Source organism: Carcharhinus amblyrhynchos, chromosome 5 (assembly GCF_965287045.1).
Source record: "Carcharhinus amblyrhynchos chromosome 5, sCarAmb.v2.hapA, whole genome shotgun sequence".
In the NCBI taxonomy this organism is placed as follows: domain Eukaryota; kingdom Metazoa; phylum Chordata; class Chondrichthyes; order Carcharhiniformes; family Carcharhinidae; genus Carcharhinus; species Carcharhinus amblyrhynchos.
Window position 1 is genome coordinate 52,436,734 of NC_137328.1, and position 23,272 is coordinate 52,460,005.

At 40.5% G+C, this 23,272-nt stretch overlaps 1 protein-coding gene across 2 annotated transcripts in view; it reads left to right on the top strand.

The window, feature by feature from the left end:
• LOC145343027 (solute carrier family 71 member 1-like) overlaps nt 1-23,272 on the top strand; it is an 88,965-nt gene that overhangs the window by 25,445 nt on the left and 40,248 nt on the right. Inside the window, exons 2-3 of one of the 2 annotated variants that reach the window (XM_080188769.1) lie at nt 4,246-4,341; nt 17,042-17,104. In XM_080188769.1, the coding sequence (XP_080044895.1) occupies nt 4,246-4,341; nt 17,042-17,104 (159 nt within the window). The remainder of the gene's footprint in view (nt 1-4,245; nt 4,342-17,041; nt 17,105-23,272) is intronic. The other variant, XM_080188770.1, reaches the window with a different exon arrangement.

Here is a 23,272-nt window from a genome sequence, read left to right on the forward strand (position 1 = left end):
GGAGGCATGGTTAAAGGAGGGACAAGACTGGCAGCTTAACATTCCAGGAAATTGTCATTTTAGACAGGACAGAAGGGGAAATAAAAGGGGTGGGGGAGTTGCATATCTGATTAGGGAGCACATCACAGCTGAGTGAGGGAGAACAAATTGGAGGGATTTTGTCATGAGTCATTTTGGGTGGAGCTCAAGAATAAGAAGAGTGAAATCACAATGTTGGAGTGTGCTCTTGACCTCCCAGCAGCCTGCAGGAGACAGAGGAGCAGTTGTGTAATCGGATGCTGAAAGGTGTGAAAAAGCAGGACAGTTCTCTCTTTCTCTTTCTCTCTCTCTCTCTCTCTCTCTCTCTCTCTCTTCCTTCCTCTCCCCCACCCCACCTGAATTGACTGGGACTTGCCTACAGCCAGCGTCTTGGATGGAGAGCAATTTGTTAGATGTGTCCCCATACTTTTTGATACAGTATGTCCACAGCCCAACCTGGGAGGGGACCATACTAGACTTGGTACTGGGGAATGAGCTGGGCCAAGTGATTCATGTTTCAGTGGGGGAGCATTTTGATCTTTGTTCCTTGAGATACTGTTATTTTTTCCAGCAGTGAGTTGATCCAAGTTACTTGCGGTTCATGATTAATGCGGCAGGGAGTTTTGGATTGAATCCCATAGCTGCTTATCTTTGGCTACGCATTGGATAAGACACCAAAGTTGTAAAAGCTTGGGTGAGAAACTTAATTTGTAGATTGTTTGTGGGAATTACAGAATATCTGAAAGTGATGTTTGAAATTTGTGCTAAGCAATGCTGTCTGTGTGTACTGAAATATGGCATGAAAATGAACTATTCATAACACGGTAGAAGTTTCTTTACTGCTACTTATGGCAGTTTTCTGTTTTTGGTATCAGTAGTCCTCCATTTTCCTCCATTTTCCAGCGAGTGTGGAATAGGTAAAGGCCAGACTTAATGGCATATTTCATGGCCTTTCATTTGTATTGCTTTCAAATTGAAAAATTCCCCCAATTTAAACAAATTAAGAAAAATGAGAAGGGATATAGCATCATAATTAGTTCTGTGAAAATAGTGGTGAAAAATAGGGCATGTAACAGATAACAGCTAAAAACTTATGTGAAGTTTTAGAGTTTTTAAGTTGATATTTCAAGATACCCCCTCATTTCTCTGGTTATAAAATTTGCATAATGTAATATAATTGTAGTAAAAAGAAAAATGCTGGCAAACTCAGGTCTGACAGCATCTGTGGAGAGTGAAATAGATTTGACGTTTCAAGTCTATGTGACTCTTCAGTCTTCCCTTGAAACATTAAACCTGTTTCCCCAGCATTTCTTGTTTGTTTCAGATTTCTAGCATCTGCAATATTTTGCTTTTATATAGTTGTAGTACATGGGTGGGAGCTGTTTCAGTCAATTACTGTAATGTATTATTCTTGAAATAAGTGAAACAGATATAGTACCAGAATTTAGCCCGGGTAATCTATTTTAAGGGTGCTATACATATTGAATCAGGAAATTGGTATGGGGATATAATATTCAGGGTTTTAACTAAGAATTGACAAATGATGGTTTAACCTACAGCTGATTCTATTCATTTATTTTTGATGAATGAAGTGACCATGCACTTATTATTTGCCTTATGCAAATTCCTTTTTATGTTTAAGATTTGTATTTCTTGAGATCATCTGCCAAATATTTAGCACAATTGTCTTTCTAAAAACATGCTTGTGATGTTGCATTTTGGATGACATCTCAGCTTTAACTTGGTGCTTTTAGTTATGATATGCAATGACAGTCATTTAACAGTGTGGATTAAAAAGTATTTTCTCAATTGAGCACAGCAATATTATCTCTGAAATTCTAGATGACTCCATCATTTTTAGGAACATGTTGTCCTATAGGAAAGATAGATCTACCAAATCGGACGTAACATTTTTGGTGCAAGTAGGCCTGGGCATCCACAGCAATGTAGATGTCCTGTAACCTTGTGGCTTCAAGCCAAACTAAATCATATAAACCTCCTGTTGATCGCCACTGAACATCACTTCCCACGTCTCTATTGTTCCTCTGTGTTAAACATCATTTGGAGGAAGTACTGAAGGGAAGTAACAACACAAAATATTCTCTAGATGGGGAACTTCAGGGTTTACCACTGAACCACTACAGATGGTGATCACGACTGTCCTTCAGAACCTAGTTAATAGACTGGGTTGAGGAGGGAGGGAACCAACAGGAAGAACTAACCTACTTCACACTATTCTCATTAACTCATATAAATATACCTATTCAAAAGGTGCATTGGCAGAACTTCTTTTATTTCTTGGAATGTTACCCGTTCCAAGTTACCCTTGAACTGAGTGGCTTTCCAGACCATTTTAGGAGTCAATTGAATGAACCACGTTGCAATGGATCTGGAGTCAAATGTAGGGCTGATCAAGCAAGGATGGCAGATTTTCTTCCCTATAGGGCATTAGTGAATCAGGTAAGTTTTTATGACAATCAATGATTATTTCATCATCACCAATACTGAGATTAGTTTGCAATTCCAGATTTTATTAATCAAATTTAAATTCCACAAACTACCATGGTGGGAATTGGATTCATGCGCCCCTGGACAATTAATCTGGGCCTCTAGATTAATAGTCCAGCAACATTACCACTATGCCACCTTCTCATCCTGCGCAGTCTTCGTGAAGGGAAAGGCAAACTGCAAATTTGTGGACACGTTTCATTGTGTAAGGTTGCATTGGTGCCTTTGTAATTAACATCTAAAGACGCATATAAGGGGCCAAATTGGACATCCATGAAGTGCTGGGTACCCAAGATCAAATTAAAAAAACACTTTCCCTGCCAAAAAGATAGCAATCTATTTCCATGGCTTCTACTACATTAATATTCTATGGTCGTGAGGCATGAGAGCAACTGCAATTTCATCTGGGATTGTGAAAATTCCTTGCCCTCCTCTTTGTATGAAACATCTGTTTGCTTGCAGACATCTTTGAGCATGGGAAAAAATTTTTCTGTGCTTTATTTTGAGCAACTAGGGTGGTTAATATGTTATCGAAGTGATGAAATGCTTTACAGATTTTAAAATTAATGTAGTTGGAAGAATATTGCATAATGCATATATGAATAGAAATGGATATAGAGAAATCATAGCCTGATCTGAATGGTGAACGGCTAGATTAATCATCTGAATGATGATATGAGATTTTCTATTTTCTCTTCACCTAATTATTTATTGAAGTGTGGATCAGTACGATTTTCAGTTAAAATTTGCTGTCAGTAAAAAAAAACAGGTGTTTTAATGATTGCCATATATTTCATGGCTTACGCCTCCTAATTTGTATGTTTAGTCTGGATATCTTTAATTCCTTTTTCATTGCTGTATCTATGTTAATACATTCCTACAAGGTTGAAAAACATGAAGAGCAGTGGGGAAGAATAATGTGCTCACTGCAATCCATCATGCATAGGCCTAACCTTTTCAGATCAATTACTTTGTGTTTGTAGCAATCTTTGTTTTTTGTTTCCTTTTGCTTTGTGTAATTCTCTTCCCCAGAAAGTAGTGGAGCCCGGATCTCTTGAAGTTTAAGACAGAGTTTGACATGTTTTTGTTGGGCAATGGAGTCAGACAGGAAAGTGGAGCTGAGACCACAACCAGATCAGCTGAGATCTTAATGGTAGATGGCCTATTCCTCCTTTTTGCCTAATTCAGATTCCTAACGTTCACTCTTATTTTGATCTTGTAGCTAAATCATTGAAGGCAAAGATGGATAGCAGCACTCTGGAAAAGTCCCATTAGCAAGTTATGATGTGTGTTAAGATAGCAAGCAGACTAGAGGAATTTGAATGGGAATTTTGAGAGTGAGATGGTTATAGATGCTGGAAGTAAGAACGTATTTGAAATCAAAAGGAAGATTGAGATGGGGCAACAGTCAGAGAATCGAAGGATTGTGATGTTTAATTGAGAGAATCATAATTACCATAATCAAGTTACTTGCACGTGCATTGCTTGTATGTATGCCTTAAATTGCATATGCACACATCTTTTGCTTTCATCTACTACTTTACAACATATGAATTTATGCATTGTGTAATGTTTACAACTCTCTCAGTGCTTAGTGTACCAAAAGCAGTGTGTTTGCCTTGTGTTAAACTACTATACTTTGCAAAACATCCAATTGCATTGTAAGTTATTATGATTAATTTTGTTCCAATGGTAAGCTATTCCATATTTGTTTTTCAGCAGCATGGAATTGGTCGGCCCAGTGTTTATCACGCAGTAGTTGTCATCTTTTTAGAATTCTTTGCCTGGGGACTGTTAACCACTCCAATGTTAACCGTAAGTACAATATGCTATATTGAACATGCTTACTACATTAAAGAAAGTTTGCCATTGTACAGAAATGGTCCGGTAATACATGTTATCTTTTTCTTTCTTTGGTATGAGTATATTATGAAAGATCAGAAATCAAGAGCACTGTTCTTGATCTAGACACCTTACTGAAACCTTACAAGATGATCTGACTTCCATTGGAACAGTTACTTTCTGTATGGAAGCCTTGAGATTCTGATCATACTTTAAAGTGTAGACAGTGGCAGTTAATTTACATAGGAAATTATGAGTCTTAACTGCTGTTTATATCTCTCCTGTGCCAGTGATAGTTCATAGATTTTCACAAAGCTATATTTTTAAAAAATAACTCTGAAATATCTACTAGGGTAATATTTTATACTCCATCAAATCCAGCAATGTTACAGATTCAGCATAAGAACGTTCACCTCGTTGGTCAGAGTTAAATTATTGCCTTTTACCAGCTTTGTGGAAGCTGATAAATTCTATAATAGTATGCATTGGGAAAATATGAAATATCAATTCATGATGAAGCAGGAAAGAATGTGGCTGCAGCTAGGTCAAGATTAACAATTAGATATTCCTTACGGCAAAATTAAAGAGGGACAGAAATGGAAGTGGCATAACAATATTGAGATTGTCTAGCATAAGGATTTAAATAAAGAATTGATTCAGCCAAATCCTTTTTGCATTGCAGTGCTGGAACAGCAAGGAGGCAGTCACATTATTGCTATTGGCTGCCAAAGAATGTTATAGGCTGCCAAACAGCAGAAAGGAAATTGAGGATGAAATTTATAAGTTACTGGCATTTATTAACAATGAGTTCATAATTATGGAAGTCATTAATTAATTGAGTAAACAGGGAGATTTTATTTGGAATGTGTCCAAAGCTTTTTTCCCAGTCAGCATTTGGTAGCCCCAACAGGCAGTGAAGCATTACTTGAACTAGTTCTGAAACTGCACCCAACTGATGGTGGAAAGTAGGTAGTTTAGATCATGCTTGAACCTTAGCATTTATTGCTCACAGACTAACAAGAGTGACAGCCAGAAAAAAATTCAGAGGTATGATGGAAGTGTAACAAATGTAATTTTATTTCTATAACTAAGTTGGATTTTGATCATAACCTTCTCAAATTTCTAAGTGCAAAAGTTATGATTAATATAGGTAATTTTTTTAAAAAACTACAATTATTGTTCCTGAGGCAAGCACTGTCATGTTTTGAAATTGAAACCCTTCAATATTCAGAATGATTTTGATTTGCTTCATTGGCTTAAATATTAAATGCATTTATTCATTTAGTAAATATATATTTACCATTGGTACAGTGGCTTTTTTGGCAGCTGAAAAATTCAATAAATCTGTCATATGAAACCAGCTAGTTTGTAAATTTTCTTCAGTGAAGAGAACTCGCCACTCCTACCTTATCTGACCTGCATGTGATTCCTGTCCCACATTGCTTAAAACCCACAGTGCAACAAAAAGGAGCAGTGCTAGTGTTCCCCACATTGCAAAAATAATTGATTTTAAACTGAAACACAGTCTTTGCTGATGTTTATTTGCCTGCTCTCTCAGTTTTTTTCTTAGATTTCAGACTGTGGACAGTGACTCAGTTCATAGCACTCTAGCCTCTGAGACTGAAGGTTATAGGTTCAAGATCCATTCCAGGCTTCAAGTGCAAAAATCAAAGCTAAGATTTGAGTGCTGTGCTCAGCAAGTGCTGCAGTATCGTAGGTGTTGTCTTTCGAGTAAGATGTTAAAAAGAGGCTCCGTGTTTTCCTGGGGTGAATGCAAAAGATCAAATTGCACTATCTCAAAGACAAGAGGGGAATTATCCACGGTGTCCTAGCTAAAATTTAATCCTGTTCACAAAAACAGATTTATCTGTTCATCATCACCTTGCAGTTTTGGAAGTTTACTGTGTGAAAATTGGCTGTTTCCTACATTACAACAGTGCATACTTCATTAGCTGTAAGATACTTAGGGGTGTCCTGCCCTTCTGGAGGTGCGATATAAATGCAAATCTTCTCTTTTAGCAGAGCTACTATCCAATGAACTGTCAGAATCTAGTTAATTTTTACTTAAACCAGTTGGATTTTCTATTACAAGATGTACTACTTGTCATCAAAATAATGTAGATATCTGCTATTTTAGTATTAATACTACTTATATACAGTTTATATTGAGGCAATATAGAACAGGAGAGGGGAAGAGATTCCCTTTAGTGGAACTGATTTAAAATCTCCAGTTTTACATCGTACATCAGCTTGTGGGGTCATAAATAATGTGGAACTTGGTCTCATTTATTTAGAAACTTAAACCCAGTGTTAATTACCAATTGATGGAAAATGTTGAAATATGAATTGAATCAGGGGAAAAAAAACTTGCTTTGTAGCATTCTTCTATGAAACTAGCATTAGGCTTGCCATCTCTTGTCATGTATCTAGTGGCTTAATTAGAACAAAGAACAGAAACAGCCAGGGAAAGAGGCCCTTCGGCCCAATGAGCCCGCGCTGCCATTTTAACATTATCAGTCCCCCCTCCACCCATGACCCTTATCTATGCTTATGGCATTCCACTTTGAGGGAAAACTAAGTTAGGGACAATTTATTACCTCCAGTCAGCCTAAGAGCACATCTTTGGGGTGTGGGAGGAAACCGGAGCACCCGGAGAAAACCCATGCAAGCACGGGGAGAATGCGCAAACTCCCACAGACACTGGCCCAAATCCATGTGTCTGCACAGCAAACAGTCACTGAGCTGTCGTGTTGCCCAGCATCTGCTCCGGTTTAAGCGTACACTAATGACATGAAGTACTAGGCTATTCTCGAATGTCCAAGAGCGGCCCTTGTATGACCCATCGCATGTATGCCCCTCGTTGGACAAGGCAGACCGACTTAAAACCTGTGAATTAAAAGAGAAAAACATTAGTATCATTCCACATCCTTATACATTACCAGGGACGTCCCAAGGCTAATGAACCTTATTTAAAACAATCTCCTATATCCTTTCATCTCCAACCCACTCATGTGCCTGTCTAAGTAACTCTTAAACAACTCCAGCATGCCTGCCTCCACCACCTTGCTTGGCAGAGTATTCCATACCCCCACTACCCGCTGTGTGAAAAACCTCCCTCTAATATCCGTGTTATACCTCTCCCCCTGACCCGAAGCCCATGGCCCCTCGCACTGTGCGTTTCTAACATAGGAAATAGCTTACCACTGTTTACTCTATCTATACCCTTCATAGTCTTATATACCTCTATTAGATCTCCCCTCAGTCGCCGTCTTTCAAGGGAAAAGAGCCCCAGTTTGCTCAATCTTTCCTCGTAACCCAGTTCTTCCGTACCAGGCAGCATCCTGGTAAACCTCCTCTGCACTCTCTCTACGGTCTCCACGTCTTTCTGGCAGTAAGGCGACCAGAACTGGACACAGTACTCCAAATGCAGCCTAACCAATGTTCTATACAACTGCAACATTAGACTCCAGCTCTTATACTCAATGCCCCTTCCTATAAATACCATAAGCTTTCTTCACAGCCTTCTCCACTTGTACTGCCGCCTTCAAAGACTTGTGCACTTGCACCCCCAGGTCCCGCTGCATTTCTATACTCTTTTTATAGGCTTACCCTTTATCATATAACTCCCCCCTACGTTATTTTGGCCAAAATGCATCACCTCACATTTATCAGGATTAAACTCCATTTGTCATATATCTGCCCAATATACTAGCCTATCTATATCCCGTTGTATTGCCAGACACTGCTCCTCACTGCCCACCAATCCAGCCATCTTAGTGTCATCTGCAAATTTGCTGATCACACCACTTACTCCCTCTTCCAAGTCATTTATATATACTACAAAAAGAAGAGGTCCCAGTACTGAGCCCTGCGGCACACCAGTAGTGACAGACCTCCAGCTAGAAAAGGACCCTTACACTACTACTCTCTGTCTCCTCTTAGCAAGCCAGTTCTCATCCCACCTAGACACCTGGCCTTGTATTCCATGAGCCTTAATCTTTTCTACCAACCTACCGTGAGGGACTTTGTCAAATGCCTTACTGAAATCCATATAGATGACATCAACGGCTTGACCTTCGTCAACCGTTTTTGTCACCACCTCAAAAAATTCTACCAGATTCGTAAGGCAAGACTTCCCCTTTACAAAGCCATGCTGCGTATCCCTAATCAGATTGCAATGCTCCAAGTGCTCGTACATCCTATCCCTAAGAGTCCTTTCCATCAACTTGCCTACCACTGACGTCAAACTCACCAGCCTAAAGTTACCAGGGTTATCCCTCCTACCTTTTTTAAACAACGGTACCACGTTCGCTATCCTCCAGTCCTCTGGGACCTCACTTGTGTCCAAAGAAGAGACAAAGATTTGCGTCAGAGGCCCAGCAATTTCATCTCTCACCTCCCTAAGCAGCCTAGGATAAATGCCATCAGGCCCCGGAGATTTATCAGTTTTAATGCTACCTAAAAGCCCTAACACTTCTTCCCTCATAATGGATAGTTCCTTCAATTGGTCTACAGCTCCCTCGAAGACTGTACCAGACATCAAGCTCCTCTCCTTCGTGAATATCGACGCAAGGTATTCATTCAGGATCTCCCCCATTCCCTCGGACTCTAAGCACTGTCCCTGAGAGGACCGATTAGATGTCATGACATTTACAACTCCCCCACCCTCAGTCCCATCATTGGTCACCATACATCCATTGTGGCACTCCACCTTCTCACACCACATTTATTGCCCACTTGAGTGAAAAACAATTATTTATCCACAAATGGGCTTTGCTTTTATTACCAATTCCTCCCCCCTCCCCCCTCCATCGTGTATGAGAAGGTGGAGAGGAGCTGAAAGCTTAAGCTGTTGTAGCCCTGTTAAGCAGTGTACTTCAAGATCTTGATAACATGATGCTGATGGAACTTTGATGTATTTCCAAATTAGGAAAGCGTATAAGTTGGAGGACAACTTGGATGTGATGCTTTTCCTAAGCATCTGTTCCCCTTGAACATAACATCAGAAATAGAAGACAATACAACCTGTTGAGCCTGCTTAGCCATTTAAGATGCACCATGGCTGATCTTGAACTTTAAATCCGCTCTGTCATACATCCCAATCCCTGGATATCGTGAGACACCAAAAATGTATTCAATGATGGAGCATCCACAGTTCTCTGGTGTAGAGAATTCTGAACGTTCAAACACTTTGAGGGAAGAAATCTCTCCTCATCTCAGTCCTAAATAATTGCCCCTTTTATTCTAAAACAATATCTGTCATTCTAGATTCCCTAGTGAAGGGAAACAATGTCTTACTATTTACTCTTTCAGGCCAGTTCATAATCTTGAATGTTTCAGAAATCATTATGGCACAGGAGACTATTTGGCCTATCAAATCCATGTCAATCCTCTATAAACCATTTCAGTCAGCCTCAATGAGATCACCTCCTTGTTCTTCTCAGCTGCAGTGAATATATACCTAACTTGACCTTTCATCGCGGGATAACCCTTTCATCCTAGAGACCAATCTAGTAAACCTTCTCTGTACTGCTTCCAGTACAAGTAGATTGTTTCTTAAATATGGGGACTAGGATTGAACATAGTATGTCAGGTGTGTCTCATAAGTCCTGCACAATTGCAGCAAAACTCTACTAATCGTCTTACAATAATTTGCCCTCTTAATTGCTTGCTCTATCTGCATGCTAACTTTCTGTTCCTTGTATGAGTACACCCAAGTTATCTTATAAAAGATATTCTGCTTTTTTTTCCTCATGTCTAGTGAATAACCTTGTACTTCTCCATGTTATCTTCCATTAGCTTTGTTACATACTCAGCATGGGCAGCACAGTAGTTAGCACTGCTGCCTCAGTGACAGGGACCCAGGTTCGATTCCAACCTTGAGTGACTTTCTGTATGGAGTTTGTACGTTCTCTCTGTGTCTGCTCCGTTTTCTCCCACGGTCCAAAAGACGTGCTGGTTAGGTGGATTAGTCATGGTAAATTATCTCTTAGTGTCAGGGGAATTAACAGGGTAAATAGGTGAGGTTATGTGGATAGGGCCTGGGTGGGATTGTTGTTGGTGGGCTGAATGGCCTCCTTCTGCACTGCAGGGATTCTTTGATGTCTAATTACAGCCTCCTCATAGCTATATATTTTTCCTAGTTTTGCATCGTCAATAAGCTTGGGTACGCTATACTCATTTCATTTGAATTCATTAACACAAATTGTAAATAGCTGAGGCCCACTACTGATTCTTGCAGCATTCTACTACTCATAGCCTGCCAACTGGAACATGCCCCATTTGTTCCTTTTTTTTTACTTCCTGCCCCATTTACCATCTCTCTACCCATCATCAGTGAAATGATGGAAGAGATCATTAACATTGCTATATAGAAGCCCTTGTTTAGCCATAACTGCTCACTGACACTCGGTTTCAGTTCTGCCCTGATTAAACTTAACTTCTGATCTCAACCTTGGTTCAAACATTAACAAAGAGCTAACTCCAGGAGGTGAGAGTGATTGCCCTTGACATCAAAGCAATATTTGACTAAATATGGCATCAAGGCGCCCTAGTAAAACTGGAGTCAATGGGAATCAGGGAAAATTCTCCACTGGTTGGAGAAATAGGTGGCACAAAAGATAATTATGGTGGTTGGAGGTCAATCATTTCAGCACCAGGACATCACTGTAGAAGTTACTCAGGCAGTGTCCTAGATCCAGCCATCTTCAGCTGCTTCAGCATTGACCCTCCTTCCATCATAAGGTTAGAAATGGGGATCTTCGCTGATTCCACAATGTTTACCATTTGCAAGTCCTCAGCTATTGAAGCTGTCCATGTCCAAATGCAGCAAGGCCTGGACAATATCCAGGCTTGGTCTGACAAGTGGCACGTAACATTTGAGCCACAAAAGTGTTAAGCAATAACTAACTCTTACAAAAGAGAGTCTAACCATCACCCCTTGACTTTGAAAGACATTACCATCATCATGTCCCTCACCATCAATATCTTGGGAGTTACCACTGGCCTGGCCATATAAATACTATCTGCAAGATCAGGTCAGTGGTTAGGAGTCCTGTGGCAAGTAACTCACCACCTCATGAAAGCCTGTCCACAATCTATAAGGCACAAGTCAGGAGTATGATGGAATACTTTCCACTTGCCCTGAATGAGTACAGCTCCAAAACACTAAAGAGGTTTGACACCATCCAGGACAAGACAGTTCACTTGTTTGGCGCCTTATTCACAAACATTCACTCCCTCCACCCACTGATGGTTAGTGCAAGGGGAAGGACTTCACCAGTGCTCCTTAGACAGCACTTTGCAAACCCACAACCACTACCATATTGTTGGACAAGGGCAGCAGATGTAGGGGGAGGACCTCCACCTGGAAGTTCCCCTCCAAGTCACTCATCATCCTGACTTAAATATATCGGTGTTCCTTCACTGTCGCTGGGTCAAAATAGTGGAACTCTTTCCCTAATAGCCCTCTGGGTGTTTCTACATCACATGGCCTGCAGCAGTTCAAGAAGGCAGATCTCCACTATCTCAATAGCAGTTAGGGAGGGGCAATAAATGTTAATCTAGTCAACAAAGCCCACATCCTTTTTCATCAATTTTTTTTTGGTAGTTCTTCACTGGTTTCTAAAACATTCCCAATTTGGGTGGTGCTGTCAAAGAATTGCTGCAGTATGCCTTGTAAAAGGTACACAGTGGATCCAGTCACATTGGTAAAAGGGGTAAACATTTAAGTTGGTGCTTGGAGTGCTGAGTGAACATTCAGCTTTATCTTGGATGGCGTTGGGTTTCTTAGATGCTGTTGAAGTTGCTCCACACGCCTGACATGTGCCTATAGATGGTGCAAAGGCTTCGGACAGTCAATGGGTGAGTTGCGCTCTGCAGAATTTCCAATTTCTGACTGCTGTTGTCACCGCAGTAATTGTATGAGGAGTGGTAGCGCCCACGGTGTTGTTGATTTTGGTTATGATACTGCTACTGAATGTATATGGGAGATGGTTAGACTCTGTTGTTGGAATGATCTTTGCATGTTGCTAACATAGAATCCCTATAGTGCAGAAGGAGAGCATTGAGCACATTGCGCATACATTGACAACAATGCCACCCAGGTTCTATCCCTGTAACCTCATGTATTTACCCTGCTAATCCCCCTGACACTAAGGGGCAATTTAGAAAGGCCAATCAACCTAACCTGCACATCTTTGGAGCATGGAAGGAGGAAACGAGAGCACCTGGGTGAAACCCATGCAGACATGGGGGAAATGTGCAAACTCCACACAGACACTGACCCGAGACTAGAAATGAACCCGGTCCCTGGTGCTGAGTGGCAACAGAGCTTACCATTGCACTGCCTGTTACTTGCCACTTATCAGCCCAGGCCTGGATATATCTAGATTGCACTGCAATTGATGAAAAGATTACTCAATAGCAAATATCCTATTTCTAACCACACAATCAAGGCAGCTGGCATGGTGACACAGTGGTTAGCATTACTGCCTCACAGAATCATGGACCTGGGTTTGATTCCTGGCTTGGGTGACTGCCTGTGTGGAACCTTTATGTACTCCCCTTGTCTGCATGGGTTTCCTCCAGGTACTCTGGTTTCCTCCCACAGGTCAAGAAATGTGCTGGCTAGGTGCATGCATTGGCCATGCCAAATTCTCCCTCCGTGTACCTGAAAAGGAATGTGGTGACTAGGGGATTTTCACAGTAACTTGAGCATCATGTTAATGTAAGCCTACTTGTGACAAATAATAAACTGAAAGGACAGTCACTGATGAAGCAGCTGAAGATGGCAGTATCTTGGCTATTGCATTGAGAAACTACTGCAGCAATGTCCTGGGGCTGAGATGACTGGCCTCCAGCACTGCCGCCACCTTCCTTGTATTAGGCATGACTTCAAACAGTGGAGAGTTTTCTCTTTGATTCCTATTGAATTTAATTTTTACTATAGGGCTTCTTGATATTTCACATCCCTCATATCTAGAATGTAGCTTTTTTTAAATCAATTTTTGGATCAAGGCTGTAATGATGTCTGATGCCTGTGGTCCTCTCAACACCCAAATTTTACATATGTGAATGAGTATTGTTTGACCTCCAAGCAAGTTGTGGAAATTTGCAATCTTCACTACCATGCTAAAGTGAGATTAAAACCTTTTCCACTGGGATCACTTCAAACACTTGTTTTTCCCAACTTGCATTTGTTTTGTTTAAAATAAAAGATTCTCAGTACTTGCATCTTGGCCAGTTAAATCATGCCCAGGAACATGTGAGTCTGCAAAACATCAGTTGCAGTTTGATCAGCAAAATATTATATTAGCTTTAACTTTCAACAAATTTTAGCTCTTATAAAGATTCTATAGATCCAGCTATCAGACAGCAACCTAAATTCAGACACCCTGTGTAAAATAATCCAGGGGAGGAAGCATTTTTGCACCATATTTTTTCATTCTCTCTTCTTTGACCCCTCCTCCCAGTAATTCTTCCAACCTTTGGGAAGTCTGTTTATCTGCCAAGTCTGTAACTGCGTTGAGTCTAACTGGCATTGTAATATCAAATGAATCCATTGAAGGCCATTGTTTTTATTTAAGTTCTATCAAATTTGAAAAATGAGTACTTGTTTTTCAAGAATGTAGAATTACGTTTTTCAGGAAAGTTGAAGATTAAGACAATCAAAGTGGTAGACATTTGGACCTGTTTTAAAACTGAGGCTGAAGCATAATTCTTTGAACAGACATTTACAACATTAGAGATGTTAGATGAGCTAAATGTGACTAAACTGTGTCCAGAGCCAGATTTTGAAAAATATCATTATCAATTTAATACATCATTAATCCAAGATCATTTTATCTCCAGTTATTTTGATGTAGATTTTGCATTAATAAGTGAGTATGTTAGCACTTACTATGGTATGGTGTAAATAAGGCAGTAATTTTTGGAGCCAGCACATGTGCAGTTAAACATGTAAATCTGAAGGTTGCTGTGCTACTATAGAACTTGTCTAACAGACTTGACAATTGAAAGGGATTTAACATGGGCTAATTACAGAATAATTATTCTCTAAATATGGGGGAGAAATTTTGGATATTTGGGAGTGAATGAATTTTAATGGTGTATTAAGTGACTATTAATTCCAAACTACATTTCTGAAAATTAAACTGGCGTGTGGAGTCTCTTCTTCAGACATTAGTGTTGGGAATTATTTTTTGCCCCTGATCTGTCAACCACAAGCTCAGCCCTGTTCACTATGCAAAGTCCTCCTTGCTAACATATGGGTGCTTGTGCCAAAATTGGGACAGCTATTTCACAAAATAGTCAAGCAACAGCCTGACCTAGTCATAATGTCCCAAATGCCAGCATCACCATTTCTGGGTATTTCCTGTCCCACTAGCAGGACAGACCCAGAAGAGATAGCAGCACAAGGTAGATAGTTGGGAGGGAGTTGCCCAGGAAGTCCTCAACATTAACATTGCCAAACTTGTTACCTGTAGTATGTGAGCCACTGACCTATCAAGTAAACTTTTAAGCAGTAATAATGATTGATACACGAGTGTATAGAGTAGCAGCACAGGGTTGTCTTATGCATTCCTCTTGAGTTGATGTGATTTGTTGAGACAAGTTTCCCCAACACAAACCAATTCAAACTGTTTAAAAGCAAACTACTGCAGATGTTTGAATCTGAAACCAAAAGAGAAAATAATGGAAAATCTCAGCAGGTTTGGCAGTATCTGTAAGGAGAGAAAAGAGCTGATGTTTCACGTCCTGATGACCCTTTGACAAAACTGTATTAAAACTGGTGAATGTTTTATTGATCATAATAGACTCTAACATCAGAACAGAAGCAGAAAGTTCTGGAATTAAATGGCATTTTAAAAATTTAAAATGCTGTGGATGCTGAAATGAAAACAGAAAATTCTGGAAGTACTCAGCCAGTGAGGCAGTATTTGTGGAAAGTTTTATGTTCTAGGTCTGTGACCTTGCATTGGAGCATAGGTCTAAAATATTACTGTTTTCCTTTCAACAGACAGAACTTGACCTGTTGAATACTTCCTGCATATCCTGTTTTTATTGGATCTTTTGTCTCCTTGGAGTGACCCAAAGTGCTTCAGAGCCAATTAAGTACTTGTGAATTATAATCACTGTTATAAGGTCAGAAAACACAGCAGCTATTTTCCATACAGCGAGATCCCACAAACAGCAGTGAGATAATTGAGCAGGTAGTCTGTCTCTGAGATGATGCTGGAAATGAGGTGGTGGCTGTGTCAAAACTGTGGGATGGGAGAGGATATAACCGAAAGCCAATATTTGAGTGCAAACGTTTGTCCAAACATAGTCCTGGTTATGACAATCAATGGCCAGGTTATTCCAGCATATGTTAACTGACCTAAATTTTTTCATAGCCTCCTTCTGCACTGTAGGGATTCTATTTGGCCCATCGAGTCTGCACTGACAACAATCCCACCCAGACCTAGTCCCCATAACCCTAAGTATTTACCCCACTAATCCCCCTAACCTACACATCTTGGGACACTAAAGAGTAATTTGGCATAGCCAATCCACCTAACCTGCACATCTTTGGATTGTGGGAGGAAACCGGAGCTCCTGGAGGAAACCCATGCAGACATGGGGAGAACATGCAAACTTCACACAGACAGTGACTTAAACCAGGAATTGAATCTGAGTCTCTGGCACTGTGAGGCAGTGATGCTAACCATTGTGCCACCATGCCGCTCCTGCAGTTCCTCCCTTCTTCCCACAACCCATTTTCTTGATTTTCTTCCCCCTCAGTTTAACATTTTTAATATTCTAGCCATTTGCACATTTTAAATTTCCCCCCCTTGCCCCAAGATGATCTTGGTTTTGTTTTTCTATTGTGCAGCCCTCCAGTAGAGGGAGAGGAATATAGTTCATTCTGGAATTACTAAAGTCAGCGTTGCAAGCAGAAAACTGCGGATTCTTGAGGGAAAAAAAGCAATATTTCTTGAACTTATTTGCAACAGTAGAGGAATCTATCCAGATGCTGGAAAGGGAATAGATGGAGGGAGTTGCATTGATTGGCAAATTTCAAGGAGCTCAGGAACACACTCATGGACAGAATAGAATTGTTTAGCAAAGTAAGTAATATTTAAAGGTCTCATGCCACTTAAGGGAAATTAGTTTGCTAATGTGCCCATTACTGAGAAATGGGGATGGTAGTTGATTAACTTGTAGAATATAAAATCCATGTTTTACCATGTTGGCTCAGTGTTGGTATGAAATAAAACAAAACTTATGTTTGTTTATGACATTTGTGTACTGTGTATTGGAACAGGTTTTGTGTCGCGTTGCTTTTCTGGTCTTCACTGTTGGTCCGTGTTTCCTGTAAAATGTTCAGTCATGCAGGCAGACTGAAAACTGCTGTGCATAATCAGCTCTTTTAGGTTAATGTCTGTGCATAGTCACACACCATCCATTAAAGGGGCTGTGCATTTAAATAAATCACATGCACACGTGTCATGTAAAGTTTCTCAGCATAACTAGTGTGGTATTTGCACACATCACTAAACAAGGTAACTGGAACCAAACAAAGTTAAAACATGAAAAGTTGAAGCCTGTTGATAAGCAATTAATTTTGTAAATCTGAGAATTTATTAGGTTCTGTCTTTCATATATCTAACTTTTTTCTCTTTCTTGACAGGTTCTGCATGAAACCTTTCCCAAGCATACATTTTTGATGAATGGCCTTATTCAGGGTGTAAAGGTAAGAATATTTCTGCAATTCAATTTCTCAGTGAGCAGAAAGAATCAAATTGGATGTCAATTCAGAGAAATTGAGAGATGAGCTGTGATATATATTGCGTTTGAGGTTTGAAGATCGCTGCAATTATGCAACTTGCAATATTAATTATAGCAAGTCTTAATTTAAAGTTGTGATTACTTCCCTGAAAATCACTACTTCGAAACAACTTAAACTGAATCATAGGTTCTCCTAGGAATAAATGTTAAAACCGGAATTAGGTGTCTTTTGCACATTTCTTGTTCAGATGGATCAGTGCACAAGCTGAAATACTATACCATGCATTCCCAACAAGAATAACAAATTTAAAAAGCAAAAGGGAAATTAGGGAGTCTGCTAATGATAACACATTGCAGATGTAGTTTTCCTTATTTGTGCATAGATACAAAATTCCCCAATTCTGTAATTGATGCAAAAGTATATAGGATGCTGCCAGTCATGCTCACTGAATTTGAAGTTTATCGATTGAAACTTTTAAAACGAACTGAAAAAAAGATTCAGATCAATAGCATGGATGGTTGTAGCTTTAAACTTACAAACATAAAACCAAATTCAAAAGTATTCAAGAGAGTTTATCCTTGTAGCACAAATGTCTAAATGTGCCATAGTTGAGCAGACTTCATTGCTTGAGTGATTAGAAATAAAATGCTGAACACAATTACCAGTGACTCAATTAGAAGCAGAAAGCACATTACAGCAGGTGCAAGAATTTTGAATTTAAAAACAGAAAACTTTGGAAATACTTGGGTTCTGCAGCATCTGTCAAAAAAAGACATGGGTCAAGTGATGTTTTGGGTATAAACCGTTCCTCAATCAACATTACCAAAGAGCATTATTTAAGAAGGAATGGAACAAGAGGAAGAGAAAAAAAAAACACATACACAAGTCATAACATGATGTAAAGTGTTAAGATGGGGATCAGTAAATGCTTAAATCATTTCCTGGCCTTGGCATTTTTATGCCTTTTCCTGTGTCTGATGCATTTCTATTTACCTTGCCCATGTTCTCTAACTTGCGTTCTGATGAAGCAGCATCCTGAAAACAAAGGGAGCTTTGACCTGACGAATGTTTTTGATGGAATACAGCCAGCTTTCCAGAGCAAAATGAATAGTTTTCACGTGTTCAGCTTAAAATCAGGCAACTGGTGATTCCAATGATAAAGTAAAACCCATCTGATGTTTACCAGATATTTTTTCATTAGCACATCTGAAGACACTCTTGCCAAATGTCATATGTACTTTGCAGAGCAGACATGGCAGGAATGCAGCAGATTTTCCTTCCTCTTAGCTAAGAAGCAAATGCTGATGCTGCTGACGTCATTTAACTTAGCACAAAGTGGACATTAAAGCTGGTACCCTATTTGACCCAGTACTTCAGCAGAGAAGGTCCTGATTTTTGTGATCATCAGAGAAGGATCAGTGTTCATCACTGACTGAGAAAAATTACCCACAATGATTTAATGAATCCAAAGTAGCACAGTGGTTAGCACTGCTGCTTCACAGCTCCAGGGACCTGGGTTCGAATCCTGGCTCAGGTCACTGTTTATGTGGTATTTGCACATTCTCCCCTTGTCTGCGTGAGTTTGCTCTGAGTGCTCTGGTTTCCTCCCACGGTCCAAAGATGTGCGGGCTAGGTTGATTGGCCATTCTAAATTGTCCTTAGTGTCTCGGGATTCATAGGTTAGCAGGATTAGTGGGTAAATATGTGGGGATATGGGGACAGGTTCTGGGTGGGATTGTAGTTGATGCACTTGATAGGCTGAATGGCCTCTTTCTGCACTGTAGGATTAAAAAAAGTGTGGATTTCCTCTTTTCAGAGATTACTTTGAATTGGACCCAACTGTACTATCCAGCAGGCAGCAAGTTGTCTGATTAGCCAGACAGACTGAATAATTCTCACAGACAGCAAAACAGGAAATATAAAGCAAAGATCATCATTCACATTTTAATCATTGCTCAGGAAGCAAAATCAAGATTGGGACATACACGGATTAAGGGAGAAGCTAAAATATAAAACTTCAATAATATAAACCACAGACTGAGATTTCAAAAATCTGAATGATTTCAGAATGACCTTTTCAGGGACAGAGATCAGTTAATTGTAATAGTGACTTAGTTCAGCTTTAAAAATTGCAGTTACTCTTGCTCAAATATGGCATAACATTTTCATCGGTGTTCACAGTGAGGGGACCACGTAAAAAGTTGAAGTTCATATCAAATCACTATGTTGACTGCACCTGCAACAACTGTGACGGTGCACCCTGTGGAGGAGGATATCACTGACCACTTAGGGTTTTTCACGATTAACTGGATCTGCAAAGGCCATTTTTGCTCATTTTAATTGCAAATTCTGGGTCATCGCTATTACCCAGTTAGCTTCCAAAGGAGACCTCTGCTAATTGATTTATTATGCTGTTTGGTAATACAGAACTTGAGCATTGCTGAAAAAGAGACATTTTGTAAAAGCTTTCATCTTGCACATCAGGACAATTCTCAGAAATGCTAAGGAAAGGGAAAACCAATTTATTCTATATGAGAAGATAGTGCTGACATTGACAAGCAGACTCCCAATTGGTAGAGGAAAAAGACCAGCTGATGATGACTGCCAAGCATTATTACTCCTTCCTCCCACCCTTCTTCCCCCCAGCAAAGATAAGTGGAAAAGTAAATTGTGCGGAGGGTGTGGAAAGTCTGCAGAGGGATCTAGATAGGCTAAGCGAGTGGGCGAGGACCTGGCAGATGGAGTACAATGTTAGCAAGTATGAGGTTATCCACTTTGACAGGAGTAATAGGGATTACTATTTAAAGGGCGAAAAGCTGCAGCATGCTACGGTGCAGAGGGACCTGGGGGTCCTTGTGCATGAGTCGCAAAAACCCAGCCTACAGGTGCAGCAGGTGATCAGGAAGGCAAATGGGATGCTGGCCTTCATAGCGAGGGGGATAGAATATAAAAGCAGGGAGGTCTTGCTGCAACTGTACAGGGCACTGGTGAGGCCGTAGCTGGAGTACTGTGTGCAGTTTTTGTCGCCGCACTTGCGCAAGGATATTTTGGCATTGGAGGGAGTGCAGAGGATGTTCACTAGGCTGATACTGGAGTTGAGGGGGTTGAACTATGAAGAGAGGCTGAATAGACTGGGCTTATACTCGTTGGAGTTCAGAAGGATGAGGGGGGATCTTATAGAGACGTATAAGATAATGAAGGGGATGGATAGGGTAGAGGTAGAGAGATTCTTCCAACTCAGAAAGGACAGTAGGATTAGAGGGCACAGCCTCAAGATAAGGGGGGGGGGGGGGGTTTAGAACAGAGTTGAGGAGGAACTTCTTCACTCAGAGGGTGGTGACTCTCTGGAATTCTCTGCCCGTTGAAGTGGTGGAGGCTACGTTGCTAAATATATTTAAGACACGGGTTGATGGGTTTTTGATAGGCAAGGGGATTAAGGGTTATGGGGAGAAAGCGGGAAAGTGGAACTGATCCACTTCAAATCAGCCATGATCTTATTGAATGGCGGGGCAGGCTTGAGGGGCTAGATGGCCTACTCCTGCTCCTATTTCTTATGTTCAAAATTAAACCAGGCAGCTTGATTCTGGCTCATTTCTCAGGATAATGGCATGTGCAGTGAATGGTTGTCACTTACTTTTGTTTAACTTAAGCAGATGCAATGTGTATACCTATCTTCTTCTCTGTGACCAACAGAGCCCTATACAAACTAGCCTAGCAGAATGAGCGAGCAGGGCAAGAGAAGGTGCAGGACAGAGTGAGAGTATGGATGATGCTGTAAGGGGGAGGCGAGTGAGTGTCTGAGTTAGTGTTATTTTTGAAATCATATAGTATTTCTATTATGTTCTGTGATTTATTTTGTTTAAAAAATGTTACTTTCATACTCTTCAGAATGCAGCTTACTCATGCTATACAGAAGTGCTGAAATAATCTTTGTTTCATCCTCCTTTGTGAGTGAGAGTTTGAATTATGGCAATTTGACCCATGATGATTGTTTGCGATCTGCATTTTTTTGGTACAGTGGATTTTAGACTTTTTTGGAGGAGGCAGTAGAGAGAGGAAATATATTTCAAATGCCAAAATACTCTAGGATCCCCTACATTTTGTAAAGATCTTAAAATCATTGGATTTCCAAAGGAAAAGAGTATTAGAACATAGGAAAACTACAGCACAAATAGGCCCTTCGGCTTACAAGTTGCACCAATAATATCTGAGCCCTCAACCCTACTAAGTCCCATGTACTCATCCAGAAGTCTCTCAAAAGTCCTTATTGAATCCATCTCCACCACCACCACCACCAGCCGATTCCACACACCCACCACCCTCTGAGTGAAAAACTTACCCCTGACATCTCCTCTGTACCTACTCCCTAGCACCCTAAACCTGTGTTCTTGTGGCAGCCATTTCGGCCCTGGGAAAAAGCCTCTGAGAATCCACCCGATCAATACTTCTCAACGTCTTATACACCTCTATCAGGTCACCTCTTATCCTTCGTCTCTCCAAGGAGAAAAGACCAAGCTCTCTCGACCTGTCCTCAAGGCATGCCACCCAATCCTTGTAAATCTCCTCTGCACCCTTTCAATGGCTTCCACATCCTTCCCATAAAGAGGTGACCAGAACTGAGCATAGTACACCAAGTGGGGTCTGACCAGGGTCTTATAAAGCTGCAGCGTTATCTCCTGACTCCTAAACTCAATTCCTCGATTGATGAAGGCCAGTACACCATAAGCCTTCTTAACCACATCCTCTACCTGCGAAACCGATTTGAGAGTCCTATGAACCCAAACCCCAAGATCCTTTTGGTCTTCCACACTGCTAAGAGTCTTACCCTTAATATTATATTCCTTCATCCCAGTTGACCTGCCAAAATGAACCACCACACACTTATCCGTGTTGAAGTCCATCAGCCACTTCTCCGCCCAGTCTTGCATCCTACCTATGTCACACTGCAACTTCTGACATCCCTCCAAATTATCCACAACACCTCCAACCTTGGTGTCATCAGCAAACTTACCATCCCATCCCTCCACTGCCTCATCCAGGTCATTTATAAAAATCACAAACAGCAAGCATCCCAGAACAGATCTCTGGGGCACTCCACTGGTGGCCAACCTCCATGCAGAAAAAGACCCATCTACAACCACTCTGTGCTTTCTGCAGGCAAGCCAGTTCTGGATCCACAAAGCAACGTCCCCTTGGATCCCATGCCTCCTCACTTTCTCAATAAGTCTTGCATGGGGGACCTTATCGAACGCCTTGCTGAAGTCCATATAAATCACATCTACCGCTCTTCGAGTATTGTGGCTGAGAAAAAATTAGCATAGTGTTGCAATTTCCATATAGATCAATAATGGATTTGAAACTCCCAAGCTGCCAGCTGGAAGAATTACGCAAAGTTTCATGCATTAACACTTTAGCTGTAACAAATGAATTAAGATATTAAGTTAAGGGAGAGATGGTAAGAGTTTTCAGTCAGCTTATTTTTTTTTGTTGTAGAACAAGATTGAGGACTGTCACAAGGTCTCCCAAACTTTACCAGTCATGGAATCCTTTTGATCTCCCAAGAGTACTGAAGGGACCCCAGAGAAACATTCTTAATAAATTAATAAATGTTAAATCATAAATGTTGTTTTGTGATAGATACAAACATACAAAAACAAACTTAAGAATGCTTCTGTCCCACATTTATAATAAAAGGTTCAGTTATTCAGCATCTTATCTTTCTGTCATTCTTAATGGGAATGCCTTTTCCCTCACCCACGCTCTGCTGTTCTCTTCTCAGGTCCACCACCACCACCACCACCATCCCCACCTTTTATTGTGTCTCCTCCTGACCCTGCCTCTTCTCTGTGGTGGGCTCTCAGCCCGCATCTCCTTTGCGCTCCTGCAGGCGGATCAATTGTGGAACCGCTGCAGACGTTTATGGATTAATTTAGTAGTTCCTTGAAGTCACTTTCTGTTAGAGGTGTGAGAATGATCTGTAACTAAAACCTTTTCTTGAATGCTGATGGACCTACTTTAATTTTCAAGTGTTTTGTTTGTTTTAACCTTCCTGTATCTGCCTTCCTTTGCTATTTTGGGAATTATTTGATCACTACCAATGTATTGAGATAATATTTGCATAAAATCTGTCTG